Source organism: Muntiacus reevesi, chromosome X (assembly GCF_963930625.1).
Source record: "Muntiacus reevesi chromosome X, mMunRee1.1, whole genome shotgun sequence".
In the NCBI taxonomy this organism is placed as follows: Eukaryota; Metazoa; Chordata; class Mammalia; order Artiodactyla; family Cervidae; genus Muntiacus; species Muntiacus reevesi.
The window spans coordinates 53,103,177-53,119,512 of record NC_089271.1 but is presented as its reverse complement, the minus strand read 5'-3'; the positions used below and the strand labels follow the sequence as shown (position 1 = coordinate 53,119,512).

The window sequence follows — 16,336 nt, the reverse complement described above, 5'->3', positions numbered from 1 at the left end:
TCATAGGAAAGGACAGACAGATATGCACAGTACAGTCATAAATGCTTGACAGAAGTAATTATGCAGCACCATTACTAAGATGTTAAAATAACTATCTAATTTTTCATTGTAGTATGTTTGCATGTAACTGCTCTAAATGACATTGTGTATTCTCATGGTTGGAGAATAAGGAGAAAAAGAAGTGAATTTTCCATTTGTATTGGTCCACAGTAAACAATGTCTGATAATCATTAGCATCACGGCCCATTTTCCAAATGGTCACAGTGTCATCACATAAGCTAAATTAAGTAGGCTAAATCTAAGTCTGGAAGATCCTTAATGGAACTAACAGGCAGACAGTAATTTCATAAAGGCTGATTGTTCAGCTTATTTAAATTTCATTTCGCCCTTATTCATAATAATTACATTACAGGCACAGGTCCCATTTTTCTTAATAGCTCTTTCAAACCAAATGCAAACTGAAAACATATTTAAAGTGTTGACTTGTATAATTATTCTCAAGTTTATGTGGAAGAGATGTTTGGGTAGAATAAACAAGGTTAGAAAACAGATGATGATGATTGGGGGAGAGAATGATAACCAAATGTTGTGTGCCTAACATCTCTATGTTTGATTCTTAAAGGCTAACCTAAGTGTATACTACTTCAAACATACTCACACACTAACACAGCATATTCCTTCTTTTGACTCTTTGAGTATCCCTTCTCCCCCATCTATCCCCATCTCTAGTCAGTACAGGCCAGTCTGAGAGCTTTAGCAACTTGAGAGACGCTCTTGTTGGATATACTGTAACCTATGACTAAACTTCCTTATATTTCATTATTGGTTTCCCATCCCATCCAAATGCTGCTCTTGTTTGTTCCTGGTTAGCCTCCAAGATGACAGGATTGGGATGTCAAGGGACAGGCCTCTAATTATCCATAATAGTTCCCTCTTTGTCAGTTAGGTGATTTCATCAGACATTTTCCAGACAGAGATCACAGTTGTTCTCTTCTGGGCTGCGGCGGGTGTGTTATAGCTTTGTGTGTGTGTGTGTGTGGCTGTTGTCTGTTTGTTTTTATGTCAGGGTATACATTCTTGTGACTGAAGAATAAATAAACATTTTCTTTCTTTGCTTCTTATTCCACAGACATGAGCCAGACACGGGAGCTCCAACGTTTTCTTTAATCATCAAAAGTTTCCCTGACCAAAGAGTGGTATAGGAAAAACAAGTCCTGTATTAAGTATTCTAACCCATTACCATTGACAAAGATGCCTTCCTTGACCCAAACTTATTTTTTAGTAAAAGTTGTATATATTTAAGGTATATAACATGATGGTTTGATATAGTCAGGCTCCTCTGAGCTACATTCTCAACTAGGCCTCAACCTTGGCCTAGAAAGAACTATAACCTTCAGCACAAACAATTTCATCCACTCTCTACATTAAGAGACTTGAACAAACATCAGCACAGTTTCCATCAATTCAAGGCCATGTCGCTAGGATGATGATACCAACCTTTTAAAAATGCCTGAGAAAGTTCAAAAGTGCCAAAAGAATTTACTGTTTATTTCAGCCAAAACCTGACTATAGCCCCCTGATCTTCCTTTTCTCAGAAATTAACTTTAGAAAACTTGTAATTGTAAATCTTTTCTCTGTCCCTTTGAAATGTATCTTCTATAACCCAGGAAAATGTTTCTCAAAGGCCTGGGAGTCATCCCTTTGAAATATAATCATCAAGAAAGACAGGTCCTTTGTCTCCCAGTCTGTATGGAAGGGTAGGAATCTAATTTTGATAAGCACCAGTTAGCAAACACAGATGGTCTGATCACATTGATTAACCTCCCACCCCACAGATTTCCCTCAGCACTCCTCTGTCCATGGAATTTTCCAGGCTAGAATACTGGAGTGGGTAGCTATTTCCTTCTCCAGGGGATCTTCCTGACCCAGGGATCGAACCCACACCTCCTGCATCTCCTGCTACTGACAAGCAGATTCTTTACCACTGCACCACCAAGATTTTACTTCCTCTAGCATTTCCCAGCACATTAAAGGCCTTTTGTTTCAGTGGATTGAGCTCTGTTCATCTGAATTATCTCCCTTATTTCAGTAGCCTGAATAAAATAGGTTTTGCCACCTCAAACAAAAGTCCAGCTCTGTTTGTCTCTGATGACATGAACTGACAAGATCAAAATTGTACAGGAGGTTTAAGACATGTAATGTGAGGTAACAGACAAAAGAAGAAATGAAGGTAGAACCAAGGATTTGAAACTCTATGATTTACTTGTTCATCTTAACTGATTTTTAATTTAGATATATTTGTTCCCATGAGGTTAAGGTGAAGACTGGTGGAGAAAGGACAAGGAAAAAACAAGATAAAACTTGGGCACAATAAGAGGATTTGGTTACGGGCTAATGTTTCCAAACTGGGGCTAACCCAAAGGCATCTCAAAGTGTAATGGATATTGCTTTAAGAAATACTGTAGCCAGCAATCTGTCACTGACCATAATGGAAAAGAATAAGTGAGGCTCAGGTCTTTTCATGGGTTGAGGAGTATGTGAAGGGCTGATCCAGACCCAAGTGGATTGGCTTTGGGGAGGGGGTAGCTAATTATGTCTCATGAAGAAAGGTTAAAGTTTGCTGGATCAAGTAGACACTAAGGACAAAGTCCCTGATTGTGCTGTCACTGTTCTCCATGGAAACAGTGATGTCATGAAGTGTAAGTTCTGGTACCAACTGGCAATCAAGTCTTTAGGAGGGTATGGAGGGTTGAGGAAAGCAGCAACATCTTGAGTCAAGCTGAAAGGGTCATCACAAGTCCAAATTTAAAAGAAAAAGCCATTCCAATGTCCTACAAAATAACCTATTCTGATACTACAAAGGTAAGGGCATCTTCTTCCTTCTTTTTGACCAGCTACTGGGATGTCTTAATGGTGAGGTGAAACTATAGAAGGGGCTAAGGCCGCCTCAAATTTTCTTTCATATTTTTATTCAGGATACCCAGAAAGGACTTTAATGTTTCTCTATTTCTACATAAATCCAAAGATTTATTGCCACATAACTCTGAATTTCTTATTTCCAAAGGGAAATAAGCTATGATAATTAATACTGTTTTGCTCAGAGAAGCTGGTGGTCATTCTGTATATGAAAAATAGAGACCCCACCACACTGGTAACTAATTTGACTAGATGGCTCTGGAAGTCTAGCCTGAAGAGGAACGAGAAGGGGGATCTTAAGGCCTTGTGAACGTGAAGGGAGGCCTTAAGGATCTGTGAATGTGAAGGGAAGTCTTAAGGAGTTGTGAGTAGGACAAAATATAAAAGAAATATGTGTACCCTTCTGGACAGAACAGAAAAAGATGTGTTGTACAGTAGACAGCCTGATATGCTTTTTACATGGAGGGCTACTGAGCTTGCCAGCCTGCCCCGCCTCTGCTGGGTCGCTATGGTTTCAGGCATTATGATTCAACAAACCCTGATGTCACAGGCCAGGGTCATAAGCAGCAGGGAAGAGCCTGGCTCCCTCAGTCTCATCCAACAGCTGACCGGGGTGGCAGCCAGCTGCACGTGCCCAAGAACTTGGCACTGCCCACTTCCATCTCAAGGGGCACATCTCCCTTCTAGGTGGCACATTTTCAGCCTAAGTCTAAAATAACTTCATTATCAAGGTAAGAGTTCATAAATTTTCTTTTTTACAGTTTTTTTTAAGGATTTGGACTTAGGCTATCCAAATCATGAGGGACCTCTGTGCCTCCCCCTTCTTCTTGAAGGGAGAGTCCAAGACCTTAAGGGAATGAGATGGAGGGGAGTGGGGAGGATGGCAAAGAGTTGAAATGTAGTAGTATCCTGTGAAAGGCTAGCCATCAGAAGATAGTTATTAAAATGTTGAGACTGAGAGAGGCAGAGGGAAGGAGAGAGAGGGAGGGAGGGAGGATGGGAAAGGAGAAAGAGGGCAGAGGAGGGAGGCAGAAGGAGAGAGGGAGGAAAAGAGGGAAGGTGGAAGGGAGGAAGAGAAAGAGGAGGAGAGGAGGGAGAGAGAAGTGTGGGAGGTGTCAAGGGGTTTGAAGGAAGTTGGCAGAGTTTATTTTCTCTTTCAAAAGTAAAATTAAACTTTGTCCTATGGGATCAGGGTCTGATCTTCCCTCAGACATTTGTCTCTTAGTTATACTTAATAGCTATTAGACTGAGCGGTCTCAATGTTCAGAAACTTGTTCTATATGTTGAAATCTTTATTCACTTTACTAGTATTGACCTTAGTCTTCTCCAGTGGCCCTGTGTGGTAAGTATTATAGCTGTTAACCTAAGACATGGGTTAGACTAGGTTTAGCTAAAATTCAGTTAAAGGGAATGAGGTGAACTTGACTCCCCTACAGTGCATAGACCCCCTTTTAAATTTGTTTCCCAGGCTGTCATTTTTCCTGACTGGCATTTTCCCAAGTTAATATGATACTCCCTTGGTTTCAAATAGTTGGTGTGGGGAATCTAAATTAAAGAAGACCATGGACTGAGCTAAAAGATAATGATCTTGATTTTCAGGTCCAAACATTTCAGAGTGTCTTTCCCCCATGGCTTACCCTATCAGTTCCCAGCCTAAACCTTATATGAAACACAGATGGGTTTTAGAAAGCCCTCCAGGGATTCTTAACCACTTCAGTTTCTTAAAATCATATATTAGACTTTCAAATTTATTTTGTTTCTCTTTTCAGATGTCTGATAATATTGACTGGTTACACAGCCGCAGGGGCGTGTGCAAGGTTGATCTCTACAGCCCAACAGGACAACAAGAGCAGGACCGGAAAGTGGTAAGACACAAAAATGACTCCTACCAAGGAGTGGAAAGGATTGGTGTTTGGGTATAGATATCGTGGAGCCCAGGATAGGCTAATGGATGGATAGTAACCTCTCCACAGATTCAAGCTCAGTAAGGTCTGCGGGGGGAATCAGTGTGGTCATAGTTCACACAGTGACAATTAAAGGGCCAGATGAGTGATGCAAAGGATCTGGGGGGCTGGGCAGGCCAGGGAGGGGGGAGTCTGAGGGGAGTGTGGGGAGGTGGTTGCCTAGTTACCAGCCTTTATTACCTCACACCTCTGAGGTCATAATGATGTTGCCTAGCTACCAGTAAGCTGCCCCAAAGCTGGACTCCCTCAGGGGGGCAAAACATTTCATGCTATGTTTCCCAAACTAAGAGTGATTTACATAGTACTTCATATTTTTATCATGTTCAAGCACCACTCATACTGTTATTTAATATATATTTCTACAATTTTTAAATGTATTTCTTTTACATTTGGAGACTAATTAAATTACAATATTATAGTGAGTGATGCAAAGGATCTGGGGAGCTGGGCAGGCCAGGGAGGGGGGAGTCTGAGGGGAGTGTGGGGAGGTGGTTGCCTAGTTCCCAGCCTTTATTACCTCACACCTCTGAGGTCATAATTTACAATATTAAAAAAATAAAAAAAATTTTTTAAAAATTTAAAAAAATAAAAATAAATAAAATTTTCAAATGTATTTATTTTACATTTGGAGGCTAATTAAATTACAATATTATAGTGGTTTTTGCCATACATTCACATGAATACAATTTTTAAATGTATTTATTTTACATTTGGAGGCTAATTAAATTACAATATTATAGTGGTTTTTGCCATACATTCACATGAATACAATTTTTAAATGTATTTCTTTTACATTTGGAGGCTAATTAAATTACAATATTATAGTGAGTGATGCAAAGGATCTGGGGAGCTGGGCAGGCCAGGGAGGGGGGAGTCTGAGGGGAGTGTGGGGAGGTGGTTGCCTAGTTCCCAGCCTTTATTACCTCACACCTCTGAGGTCATAATTTACAATATTAAAAAAATAAAAAAAATTTTTAAAAAATTTAAAAAAATAAAAATAAATAAAATTTTCAAATGTATTTATTTTACATTTGGAGGCTAATTAAATTACAATATTATAGTGGTTTTTGCCATACATTCACATGAATACAATTTTTAAATGTATTTCTTTTACATTTGGAGACTAATTAAATTACAATATTATAGTGAGTGATGCAAAGGATCTGGGGAGCTGGGCAGGCCAGGGAGGGGGGAGTCTGAGGGGAGTGTGGGGAGGTGGTTGCCTAGTTCCCAGCCTTTATTACCTCACACCTCTGAGGTCATAATTTACAATATTAAAAAAATTAAAAAAATTTTAAAAAAATTTAAAAAAATAAAAATAAATAAAATTTTCAAATGTATTTATTTTACATTTGGAGGCTAATTAAATTACAATATTAAAAAAAACAAAATTAAAAAAATTAAAATAAAATAAAATAAATTACAATATTATAGTGGTTTTTGCCATACATTCACATGAATACAATTTTTAAATGTATTTATTTTACATTTGGAGGCTAATTAAATTACAATATTATAGTGGTTTTTGCCATACATTCACATGAATACAATTTTTAAATGTATTTATTTTACATTTGGAGGCTAATTAAATTATAATATTATAGTGGTTTTTGCCATACATTCACATGAATACAATTTTTAAATGTATTTCTTTTACATTTGGAGGCTAATTAAATTACAATATTATAGTGGTTTTTGCCATACATTCACATGAATACAATTTTTAAATGTATTTCTTTTACATTTGGAGACTAATTAAATTACAATATTATAGTGAGTGATGCAAAGGATCTGGGGAGCTGGGCAGGCCAGGGAGGGGGGAGTCTGAGGGGAGTGTGGGGAGGTGGTTGCCTAGTTCCCAGCCTTTATTACCTCACACCTCTGAGGTCATAATTTACAATATTAAAAAAATAAAAAAAATTTTTAAAAAATTTAAAAAAATAAAAATAAATAAAATTTTCAAATGTATTTATTTTACATTTGGAGGCTAATTAAATTACAATATTATAGTGGTTTTTGCCATACATTCACATGAATACAATTTTTAAATGTATTTCTTTTACATTTGGAGACTAATTAAATTACAATATTATAGTGAGTGATGCAAAGGATCTGGGGAGCTGGGCAGGCCAGGGAGGGGGGAGTCTGAGGGGAGTGTGGGGAGGTGGTTGCCTAGTTCCCAGCCTTTATTACCTCACACCTCTGAGGTCATAATTTACAATATTAAAAAAATTAAAAAAATTTTAAAAAAATTTAAAAAAATAAAAATAAATAAAATTTTCAAATGTATTTATTTTACATTTGGAGGCTAATTAAATTACAATATTAAAAAAAACAAAATTAAAAAAATTAAAATAAAATAAAATAAATTACAATATTATAGTGGTTTTTGCCATACATTCACATGAATACAATTTTTAAATGTATTTATTTTACATTTGGAGGCTAATTAAATTACAATATTATAGTGGTTTTTGCCATGCATTCACATGAATACAATTTTTAAATGTATTTATTTTACATTTGGAGGCTAATTAAATTATAATATTATAGTGGTTTTTGCCATACATTCACATGATTAAATTTTTAAATGTATTTATTTTACATTTGTAGGCTAATTAAATTACAATATTAAAAAAAATTGAAAAAAACAAAAAAAATATAAAAATAAAAATAAAATAAAATAAATTACAATATTATAGTGGTTTTTGCCATACATTCACATGATTAAATTTTTAAATGTATTTATTTTACATTTGGAGGCTAATTAAATTACAATATTATAGTGGTTTTTGCAATACATTCACATGAATACAATTTTTAAATGTATTTATTTTACATTTGGAGGCTAATTAAATTACAATATTAAAAAAATTGAAAAAAACAAAAAAATATATAAAAATAAAAATAAAATAAAATAAAATAAAATAAATTACAATATTATAGTGGTTTTTGCCATACATTCACATGAATACAATTTTTTTTTTTGTTTGCTGGAAGATTTCTGATTATAGTTTCAATTTCCTTGCTTGTGATGGGTCTGTTAAGATTTTCTATTTCTTCCTGGTTCAATTTTGGAAAGTTATACTTTTCTAAGAATTTGTCCATTTCTTCTAAGCTGTCCATTTTATTGGCATAGAGCTGCTGATAGTAGTCTCTTATGATCCTTTGTATTTCTGTGTTGTCTCTTGTGATCTCTCCATTTTCATTTCTAATTTTGTTGATGTGATTATTCTCCCTTTGGTTCTTGATGAGTCTGGCTAATGGTTTGTCAATTTTATTTATCTTCTCAAAGAACCAGCTTTTTAGCTTTGTTGATTTTTGCTATTGTCTCTTTTGTTTCATTTACATTTATTTTTGCCCTAATTTTTAAGATTTCTTTCCTTCTACTAACCCTGGGGGGTCTTCATTTCCTCCTTTTCTAGTTGCTTTAGGTGAAGAGTTAGGTTATTTATTTGACTTTTTTTGTTGTTTCTTGAGGTAAGCCTGTATTGCTATGAACCTTCCCCCTAGCACTGCTTTTACAGTGTTCCATAGGTTTTGGGATATTGTGTTTTCATTTTCATTCATTTCTATGTATATTTTGATTTCATTTTTTATTTCTTCTGTGATTTATTGGTTATTCAGAAGCGTGTTGTTTAGCCTCCATATGTTGGAATTTTTAATAGTATTTTTCCTGTTATTGACATATAATGTTACTGCATGTGGTCAGAAAAGATGCTTGGAATGATTTCAATTTTTTTTTAATTTACCAAGGCTAGATTTATGGCCCAGGATGTGATCTATCCTGGAAAAGGTTCTGTGTGCACTTGAGGAAAAGGTGAAATTCATTGTTTTGGGGTGAAATGTCCTATAGATATCAATTAGGTCTAGCTGGACCATTGTGTCATTTAAAGTTTGTGTTTGTTTAGTTGATCTATCCATAGGTGTGAGTGAGGTATTAAAGTCTCCCACTATTATGGTGCTGTTGTTAATTTCCACTTTCATTCTTGTTAGCATTTGCCTTACATATTGCGGTGCTCCTATGTTGGGTGCATATATATTTATAATTGTTATATCTTCTTCTTAGATTAATCCTTTGATCATTATGTAGTGTTCTTTGTCCCTTTTCACAGACTTTGTTTTAAAGTCTATTTTATCTGATATGAGTATTGCTACTCCTTTGTTGTTGTTGTTGTTGTTCTCAATTTGCATGAAATATCTTTTTCCAGCCCTTCACTTTCAGTCTGTATGTGTCCCTTTTTTTGAGGTGGGTCTCTTTTAGACAGCATATATAGGGGTCTTGTTTTTGTATCCATTCAGCCAGTCTTTGTCTTTTGGTTGGGGCATTCAACCCATTTACATTTAAGGTAATTATTGAGAAGTATGGTCCTGTTGCCATTTACTTTGTTGTTTTGGGTTCGAGTTTATACACCCTTTCTGTGTTTCCTGTCTAAAGAAGATCCTTTAATATTTGTTGAAGAGCTGGTTTGGTGGTGCTGAATTCTCTCAACTTTTGCTTGTCTGTAAAGCTTTTGATTTCTCCTTCATATTTGAATGAGATCCTTCCTAGGTACAGTAATCTGGGTTGCAGGTTTTTCTCTTTCATCACTTTAAGTATGTCCTGCCATTCCCTTCTGGCCTGAAGTGTTTCTATTGAAAGAAGAGCTGTTATCCTTATGGGAATCCCCGTATGTGTTATTTGTTGTTTTTCCCTTGCTGCTTTTAATATTTGTCCTTTATGCTTGATCTTTGTTAATTTGATTAATATGTGTCTTGGGGTATTTTGCCTTGGGTTTATCCTGTTTGGGACTCTCTGGGTTTCTTGGACTTGGGTGACTATTTCCTTCCCCATTTTAGGGAAGTTTTCAACTATTACCTCCTCGAGTATTTTCTCATGGCCTTTCTTTTTGTCTTCTTCTTCTGGGACTCCTATGATTCGAATGTTGGGGCATTTCACATTGTCCCAGAGGTCCTGAAGTTGCCCTCATTTCTTTTCATTCTTTTTTCTTTTTTCCTCTCTGTTTCATTTATTTCTATCACTCTATCTTCTACCTCACTTATCCTATCTTCTGCCTCCTTCTTCCCCCTTCTTCATGTTTTTTTTTGTTTGTTTGTTTGTTTGTTTGTTTGTTTTGGCTTCTTCTGTTTGCAGGTCTCTTCAGTGTCTAATTTCTGCCCTGACAAAAAGGGGCAAAGGTGGTCACTTGTTCAGTTGTGCTGTGGGGAGGGAGGAACACTGCAAACAAATATCACTGAAGTGTGTGGGGAGTGCTCTCAGTGTCTTGGCCACACTAGGTTTGTGTCCACTCATAGCGTGTGTGCTTTCCCAGTCTACACTGCTCAGACTTCAGATTGCTCTGCAGTGAAACTGTCTGAAGTGGGCCCTGGGTTGCGTGTGTGCACTTCCCAGGTCTAAGTCACTCAGGTTCAGGTTCTCAGGTACTCCGTAAAGGCACAGGTTTGGTTGGGTCTGCATTTTGTTCCCTTCCCAGGTCCGAGTAGCTCAGGCGACCAGGTGCTTGGCGTGTGTGTCTCCCCAGGTGAGGTGCATCTTATCGCCTCCCTGGTCCCAGGCTAGATTTCCTGGGTGGCAGCAGGCGCACCCTCTCAGGTGTGCCTTGTGTCTCTTCTGGAGAGCTGATCTCTGGCTGCAACCCTCCCAGCGGATGTTAACAGTCCAGAATCCCAAGAAGTCTTGCTTAGCTACTGGAGGCCTACTTGCAGTTTGGTAGAGGATGCCGTCTTTGGGGCCGACTTTGCCCCTTTCCGGCTCTTGCTGCTGCCCACCTGTCTCCCTACCTCCAGCAGAGAATGGGCTGGTCTGCAGCAGGCTAGCTCTCCTCTGGTATTTGCTCAGTCCTTTGTTCTCCTTTTGAAGATAATGGGCTGCCTTTCTGGGTGCCTGGTGTCCTCTGCCAGCATTCAGAGGTTGTTTTGTGGAATTTGCTCAGTGTTCAAATGATCTTTCGATGAATTTATTGGAGAGAAAGTGGTCTCCCCATCCTATTCCTCCATCATCTTAGGACTGCCTCCTCTACAGTGTTTTAAAAATTGACTTACATTTCAAAATTACCATCACTCTAAGCACTGTTATCCATAATATGATAGATTTGATATTCTAGTATGTATTTTCCTAATGAATAACAATTAAAAAGCACATATTGAACACAAAAATGCTTACCCATGGGGCACCTAAAATCTATGTTATCAATAGTAAAAACACCACATTTTGGCAACAGCAGAAAGTGCTTCAAACTGGGAGCCAGTTATAATACAAGTTCTGCCTTTGAGTTTATGTCAGTTGGGCAAATCATCTCTCTTTTTGGTTTTCTCAGTAAATGTGGATACTGTATTTTGAACTCTGTCTCTTTCACAAGTAAGTATTCTCACTTAGAACATGTAGTAACATTAAGATTCTGTCTGCCTAATAAAAATCACTTGTCTGTTGTTTATTGCATACTTAACTATATCCAGGCACTCTCCTAAAAGCTTTACACACACTATCTCAATCAATTCTCACAAGAACTGATAAGGTAAGTGCTACTATCATCTTCCAGGGAAATTAAGACCTTTTCTTTGTAATTTTTCTAAATTAACCCTCCTAATTTGATGCAGATATGCTTTGTCGATGTGTCTACCCTGAGCGTGGAAGATAAAAATTCTAAGGTGGGTACCCTCTGCTCCCCTCAGAGTTGGAATGGGCGGGAAGCTTCCAAGAAGGGTTATCAGTGACAGCATGAGAAAGGGAAAGGTTGTGGCAGAGGGTGGAGAGCTGGAGGGGACTCAGGTGGGAAGCCATCATTCTTGCTTTGAAGTAGTAACCTAGGGGGCCAGATTGAAAAAATCTCAAAAAAGCAACTTTTCACAAAAATCTTATCTCTTAATTCCATAGGATGCTACTGGTTGTAGTTCAGAAGGTGACTTAGACCTGGAGAGTCTAGAAGAAAAAGAAATTATTGTGATCAAGGATACTGAGAAGCAAAACCAGTCTAAGGTATAGACAGCCTCTGAGTCTAGCCTTTCTCATTCCCAGAGCCCATTGCTGAATCTGAGGGCTCTGGTTCAGAGATAGTAAGAGAATTATTGTCAAACAGACCCAAAATTTTAACACTATGGCATTCTAGAGAACACATTTCCTAAGTTCAGAGTTACGGTAAGTTCAATGCCCATAGTAAGTTCACAGTATCTCACAATGACACTAATCATGGAGGCTCAGAATGCCCTTTCTTGATTTCAAGTAACTCCTGCAAACAGAATCTTGCTGTGATTTTCTTAACAAAGATACGGGCTTATAAGCAAGATTATTTGCAATGTTCTTTGCTGGTTTGTAATGGACTTGTGTGTCCCACATTGCCCAGTGTCCAAAACAATAGGGAAGATATGGAGAAGAGAGAATCTACAACAATCAAACACTGTAGTTGCCTGGTCTCCACCCTGTTAGACGTCGAAGAGATTACCTAGGCTAGTGGGTACCATAAGTTTAAATCAATTACATTTGCACACCACTATCACATATGGAATTCTTTTGTTTTTGTGTAAATATACCAAATTACACCTGGTAAGCTGGTTTGGGGTAGGCATTAGTGCACATGATAATTCTCACAGTCCTAGAGGCCTAGAGTAGCTGATAATTGGAACAAGATACTTGGTTTCAGTGCAAAAGAGTTAAATATTCCTTGTTCTGTGTTCCCAGGCTCATATTATGATCAGAAACATCATTTCTGACCCCAGATGCCTTTGAAGCATTTTTTACATGTATTATTATGAAAGTGGACTCTAAGGAAGGGAAAACCAGTTATAAAATATTCTCCAAAGGGTTTTGAGTTCAGTTAGGGGTGGCCAACTTCACTTTGGAGTCTTAATAGAAGGATACACCTGGTGTTTGTTTTTAAAAGAGGAGCCTGTATTTACAACACACAATGTAGGTCTCCTTGATTGTAACTTAAGCTAGATGTGGCAGTGACAAGGATATTAAGAGACAAACTGATATACATGCATATTTTTACATATTTTACACATGTGTACTGAATATTCATACTACCATGCACATGCTGGCCTATACAGATAACATAATACAATGGGTATGATGTCAGCACATTATGGCACATGCTTACACACAGTGACATCACACATGCACACTGACACACATATGCACACACGTACACACAGGCACATTTTCACACACAATACCGACTGACACATTCACACTCATGAGTTGATATATTAATGTGCATATACACACACAACAGAGACACTGACACATTTTTGACATATATTGTGATAAGTTCACATACTCAGATGAAATTGACAAATATATTGATAACACTTATGTGTAGTTAAATGTACAAATGTATATACCCTAAGTTTTTGTCACTGCCACTTGTGCTTGAATGTGTATTAATGGATATAATTGTGTGTTATGTGCCCATGAAAATTCTAAAGGCCAAATCCTTAATCTGCACAACTTCAGAGATATATTTTCTAAATAGGGGAAAGAAGTACCTATCCAAACTCTTATGGATGGGTGTTGTTCTTTTTTTAGATGGAGGGATCAGTATGTCTGTTCAAACAAGCTCCTTCTGATCCTTTAAGTGTCCTCAGTTGGCTTCTGAATGATCTTCAAAAGTACGCCCTAGGTTTCCAACATGCACTGAGTCCCTCAGCCTCCAGTTGTAAACATAAAGTAGGAGAGACAGAGGGAAGCTGTCAAAAATTGCCTTCTGGGAACTGCTACAGCGTCTATGCCGATCGCCTGAACATAGATTATGTGAACAACGAACCTCAGAGTCATCGTCTGGAGATGACAGCAGCCAAAAACACCAACAATAACCAGAGTCCTTCCACTCCTCCAGGCAAATCTCCTAGTAATCAAAAGGCAGTTATCTCCCCTGATGGAGAATGTTCTATGAATGATATATCCTTTTACATCAACCGATTGTCTTCTCTGGTAATCCAGATGGCCCGTAAGGAAATCAAGGAGAAGTTAGAAGGCGGGAGCAAATGTCTTCATCATTCGATCTATCCACCCAGTGAGGACAAAGGGAAAAACAGCCCTCGCAGTGCTGTGAGCAAGATCGCTTCTGAAATGGCCCATGATGCTGTAGAAGTGACCTCTGCAGAAATGCGGGGCACTGGGGAGGAGTGTAGGGATGGTGGTCGAAAAACCTTTCTGTATAGTGAATTATCCAACAAGAACAAAGGCGGAGACAAACAGATGTGCCAAAGAGACAGCAAAGAGTTTGCAGATTCCATCAGCAAAGGACTCATGGTTTATGCCAATCAAGTGGCATCTGATATGATGGTTTCTGTTATGAAGACCTTGCAAGTTCATAGCTCTGGGAAACCAATTCCAGCTTGTGTGGTCCTGAAGAGTGTGCTACTGAAGCATACCAAAGAAATTGTGTCAGACTTGATTGACTCCTGCTTGAAGAACCTACATAACATCACTGGGGTCCTGATGACCGACTCAGACTTTGTTTCAGCTGTCAAGAGGAATCTGTTCAATCATGGGAAACAAAACGCTGCTGATATCATGGAGGCTATGCTGAAACGTTTGGTCAGCGCTCTTCTTGGTGAAAAAAAGGAAACTAAGTCTCAGTGTTTGTCATATACATCCTTGAAAGCCGGGTCCCACGATGCCAAATGCAAGAACCAAAGTCTTGAATTTTCAGCTGTGAAGGCTGAGATGAAGGGAAAGGACAAGGGCAAAGTGAGACAAGAGGAATCCAAGTCTTTAACCAGTGCCGAGAAAGTCAGTGAACATATCCTCAAGGAGAGCCTGACTATGTGGAACAAAACGCAGGGTAATCAAGGCAAGATGCCTACCAAAACCTGTCCCCATAAGGAGGAAAAAGAGAAGATCAGCCCTTCCACGGATTCACTGGCAAAGGACTTGATTGTCTCTGCCCTTATGCTGATCCAATACCATCTGACGCAGCAGGCCAAGGGCAAAGAGGCATGTGAAGATGACTGTCCACCTGGTACCATGAGCTATATGACCCAGAGTGCCCAATATGAAAAGTGTGGAGGTAGCCAAAGTGCTAAGGCACTTTCAATGAAACATCTAGAAACTCGTGGAGCACCTGGACCATCCACCTCTCTGAAGGACAATCAACATCTGGATTCCCAGAAGCTAGATATGCCAAGCATGGTTCTATCACTTATTCAAAAACTGCTTAATGAGAGCCCCTTCAACTGTGAAGATCTATGTGACATCAGAACAAACAAATCAACCTCCATGTTCAAGAAGGCTGACAGAGTGGATGAAGGCCAGGACAATCGAGAAGTTGACTTTATCAGTGGGATGAAGCAAGTGAACCGAAAATTTATAGATCAGCTGGTAGAATCTGTGATGAAGCTGTGCCTTATCATGGCTAAGTATAGCAACAACGGGGCAGCCCTCACTGATTTGGAAGAGCAACCATCCTCATCCAACAACTCTGTTTACCAGGCCAGTGGCCCCAGAGGTAGTCATGAAGCTGGGATGAGTCAGAGCTACCAAGACTCTCGTGGACCCGAGGTGATCGTCAGTAATCAGTGCTCAACAAGCAGCTTGCAAAAGCAGCTCCAAGCTGTCCTGCAGTGGATTGCAGCCTCACAATTTAACGTACCCATGCTCTACTTCATGGGAGACAATGAAGGACAACTGGAGAAGGTAAGCAATAGCAACACAAGGAACAAGAAGAAAGGGGGCTGGAATGGGTAGGGATAGGGAGGCAGTATTGTACTCAGAGCAGTCCATTCTTTTTTCAGTCTATCTTTTCAGCCTTTAATCCAAGAATCATAGGCAGAAAGGTGGGTGGGGTGTAGGTGACTTTCTCCCTCTGGGTCCAGGCTCTAAAAGCATCACATGATTCAAGCTATCTCTGCTCTCTTGCAGCTTCCTGAAGTTTCCGCTAAGGCAGCAGAGAAGGGGTACAGTGTAGGAGATCTTCTTCAAGAGGTCATGAAGTTTGCCAAGGAACGACAACTGGATGAAGCCGTGGGAAACATGGCTAGAAAACAACTGCTAGACTGGCTGCTCACTAACCTGTGAGCCAACAACTCCTTTGCCTCCTCTCCCTCTCCATTTACTTTCCGCCCCCAGCAGCATTCCGTCCCAGCTGAAACACCCCCTACCATCAGGCCAGTGAACTGCACTCTATGTGATTGTATTTCCCAATACATCATCAGTTGGACTGTGCAAATGTAGGGTGTCCCCAACTAGCTGGGCAAAAAAATGAATAAAAAAAATTTAAAAAAATGGTGCCAGTGTGTTCTTGGTCAGATATATCTAAAGCAATTGGGTCCAATTTCAAGGAATGGTGATACAGTGTTGGACTTGTGTCCATATCTCACCCTGGTTTATTTTCTAGCAACCAAGACACAGGTATAACCCATGTCCAAGTTCCTAAGTCATCTGGCTTATCCAAATCTCAGTCCACAAGTTATTTAGAGGTTTGCCACCATGGCCTCCCTGTTCTTCCAGAATTATG

At 38.7% G+C, this 16,336-nt stretch overlaps 1 protein-coding gene across 1 annotated transcript; it reads left to right on the top strand.

Annotated features, from left to right (window-relative positions):
* The first annotated feature begins 3,522 nt into the window (after positions 1-3,522).
* AKAP4 (A-kinase anchoring protein 4) lies at positions 3,523-16,055 on the top strand. The gene is made up of 6 exons (XM_065915828.1): positions 3,523-3,647; positions 4,686-4,781; positions 11,478-11,528; positions 11,755-11,856; positions 13,405-15,516; positions 15,742-16,055. The coding sequence occupies exons 2-6, from the start codon at positions 4,686-4,688 to the stop codon at positions 15,895-15,897; spliced, it is 2,517 nt and encodes an 838-aa protein (XP_065771900.1). The 5' UTR covers positions 3,523-3,647; the 3' UTR covers positions 15,898-16,055.
* The last annotated feature ends 281 nt before the right edge of the window (positions 16,056-16,336 follow it).

Bases quoted from the DNA above. Each gene is read 5' to 3' on its own strand.
- AKAP4 (XM_065915828.1), top strand. From the start codon at position 4,686: ATGTCTGATAATATTGACTGGTTACACAGCCGCAGGGGCGTGTGCAAG. The intron at 4,782-11,477 runs GTAAGACACAAA...AATTTGATGCAG, and splicing joins AAGAGCAGGACCGGAAAGTG to ATATGCTTTGTCGATGTGTC. The intron at 15,517-15,741 runs GTAAGCAATAGC...GCTCTCTTGCAG, and splicing joins ATGAAGGACAACTGGAGAAG to CTTCCTGAAGTTTCCGCTAA.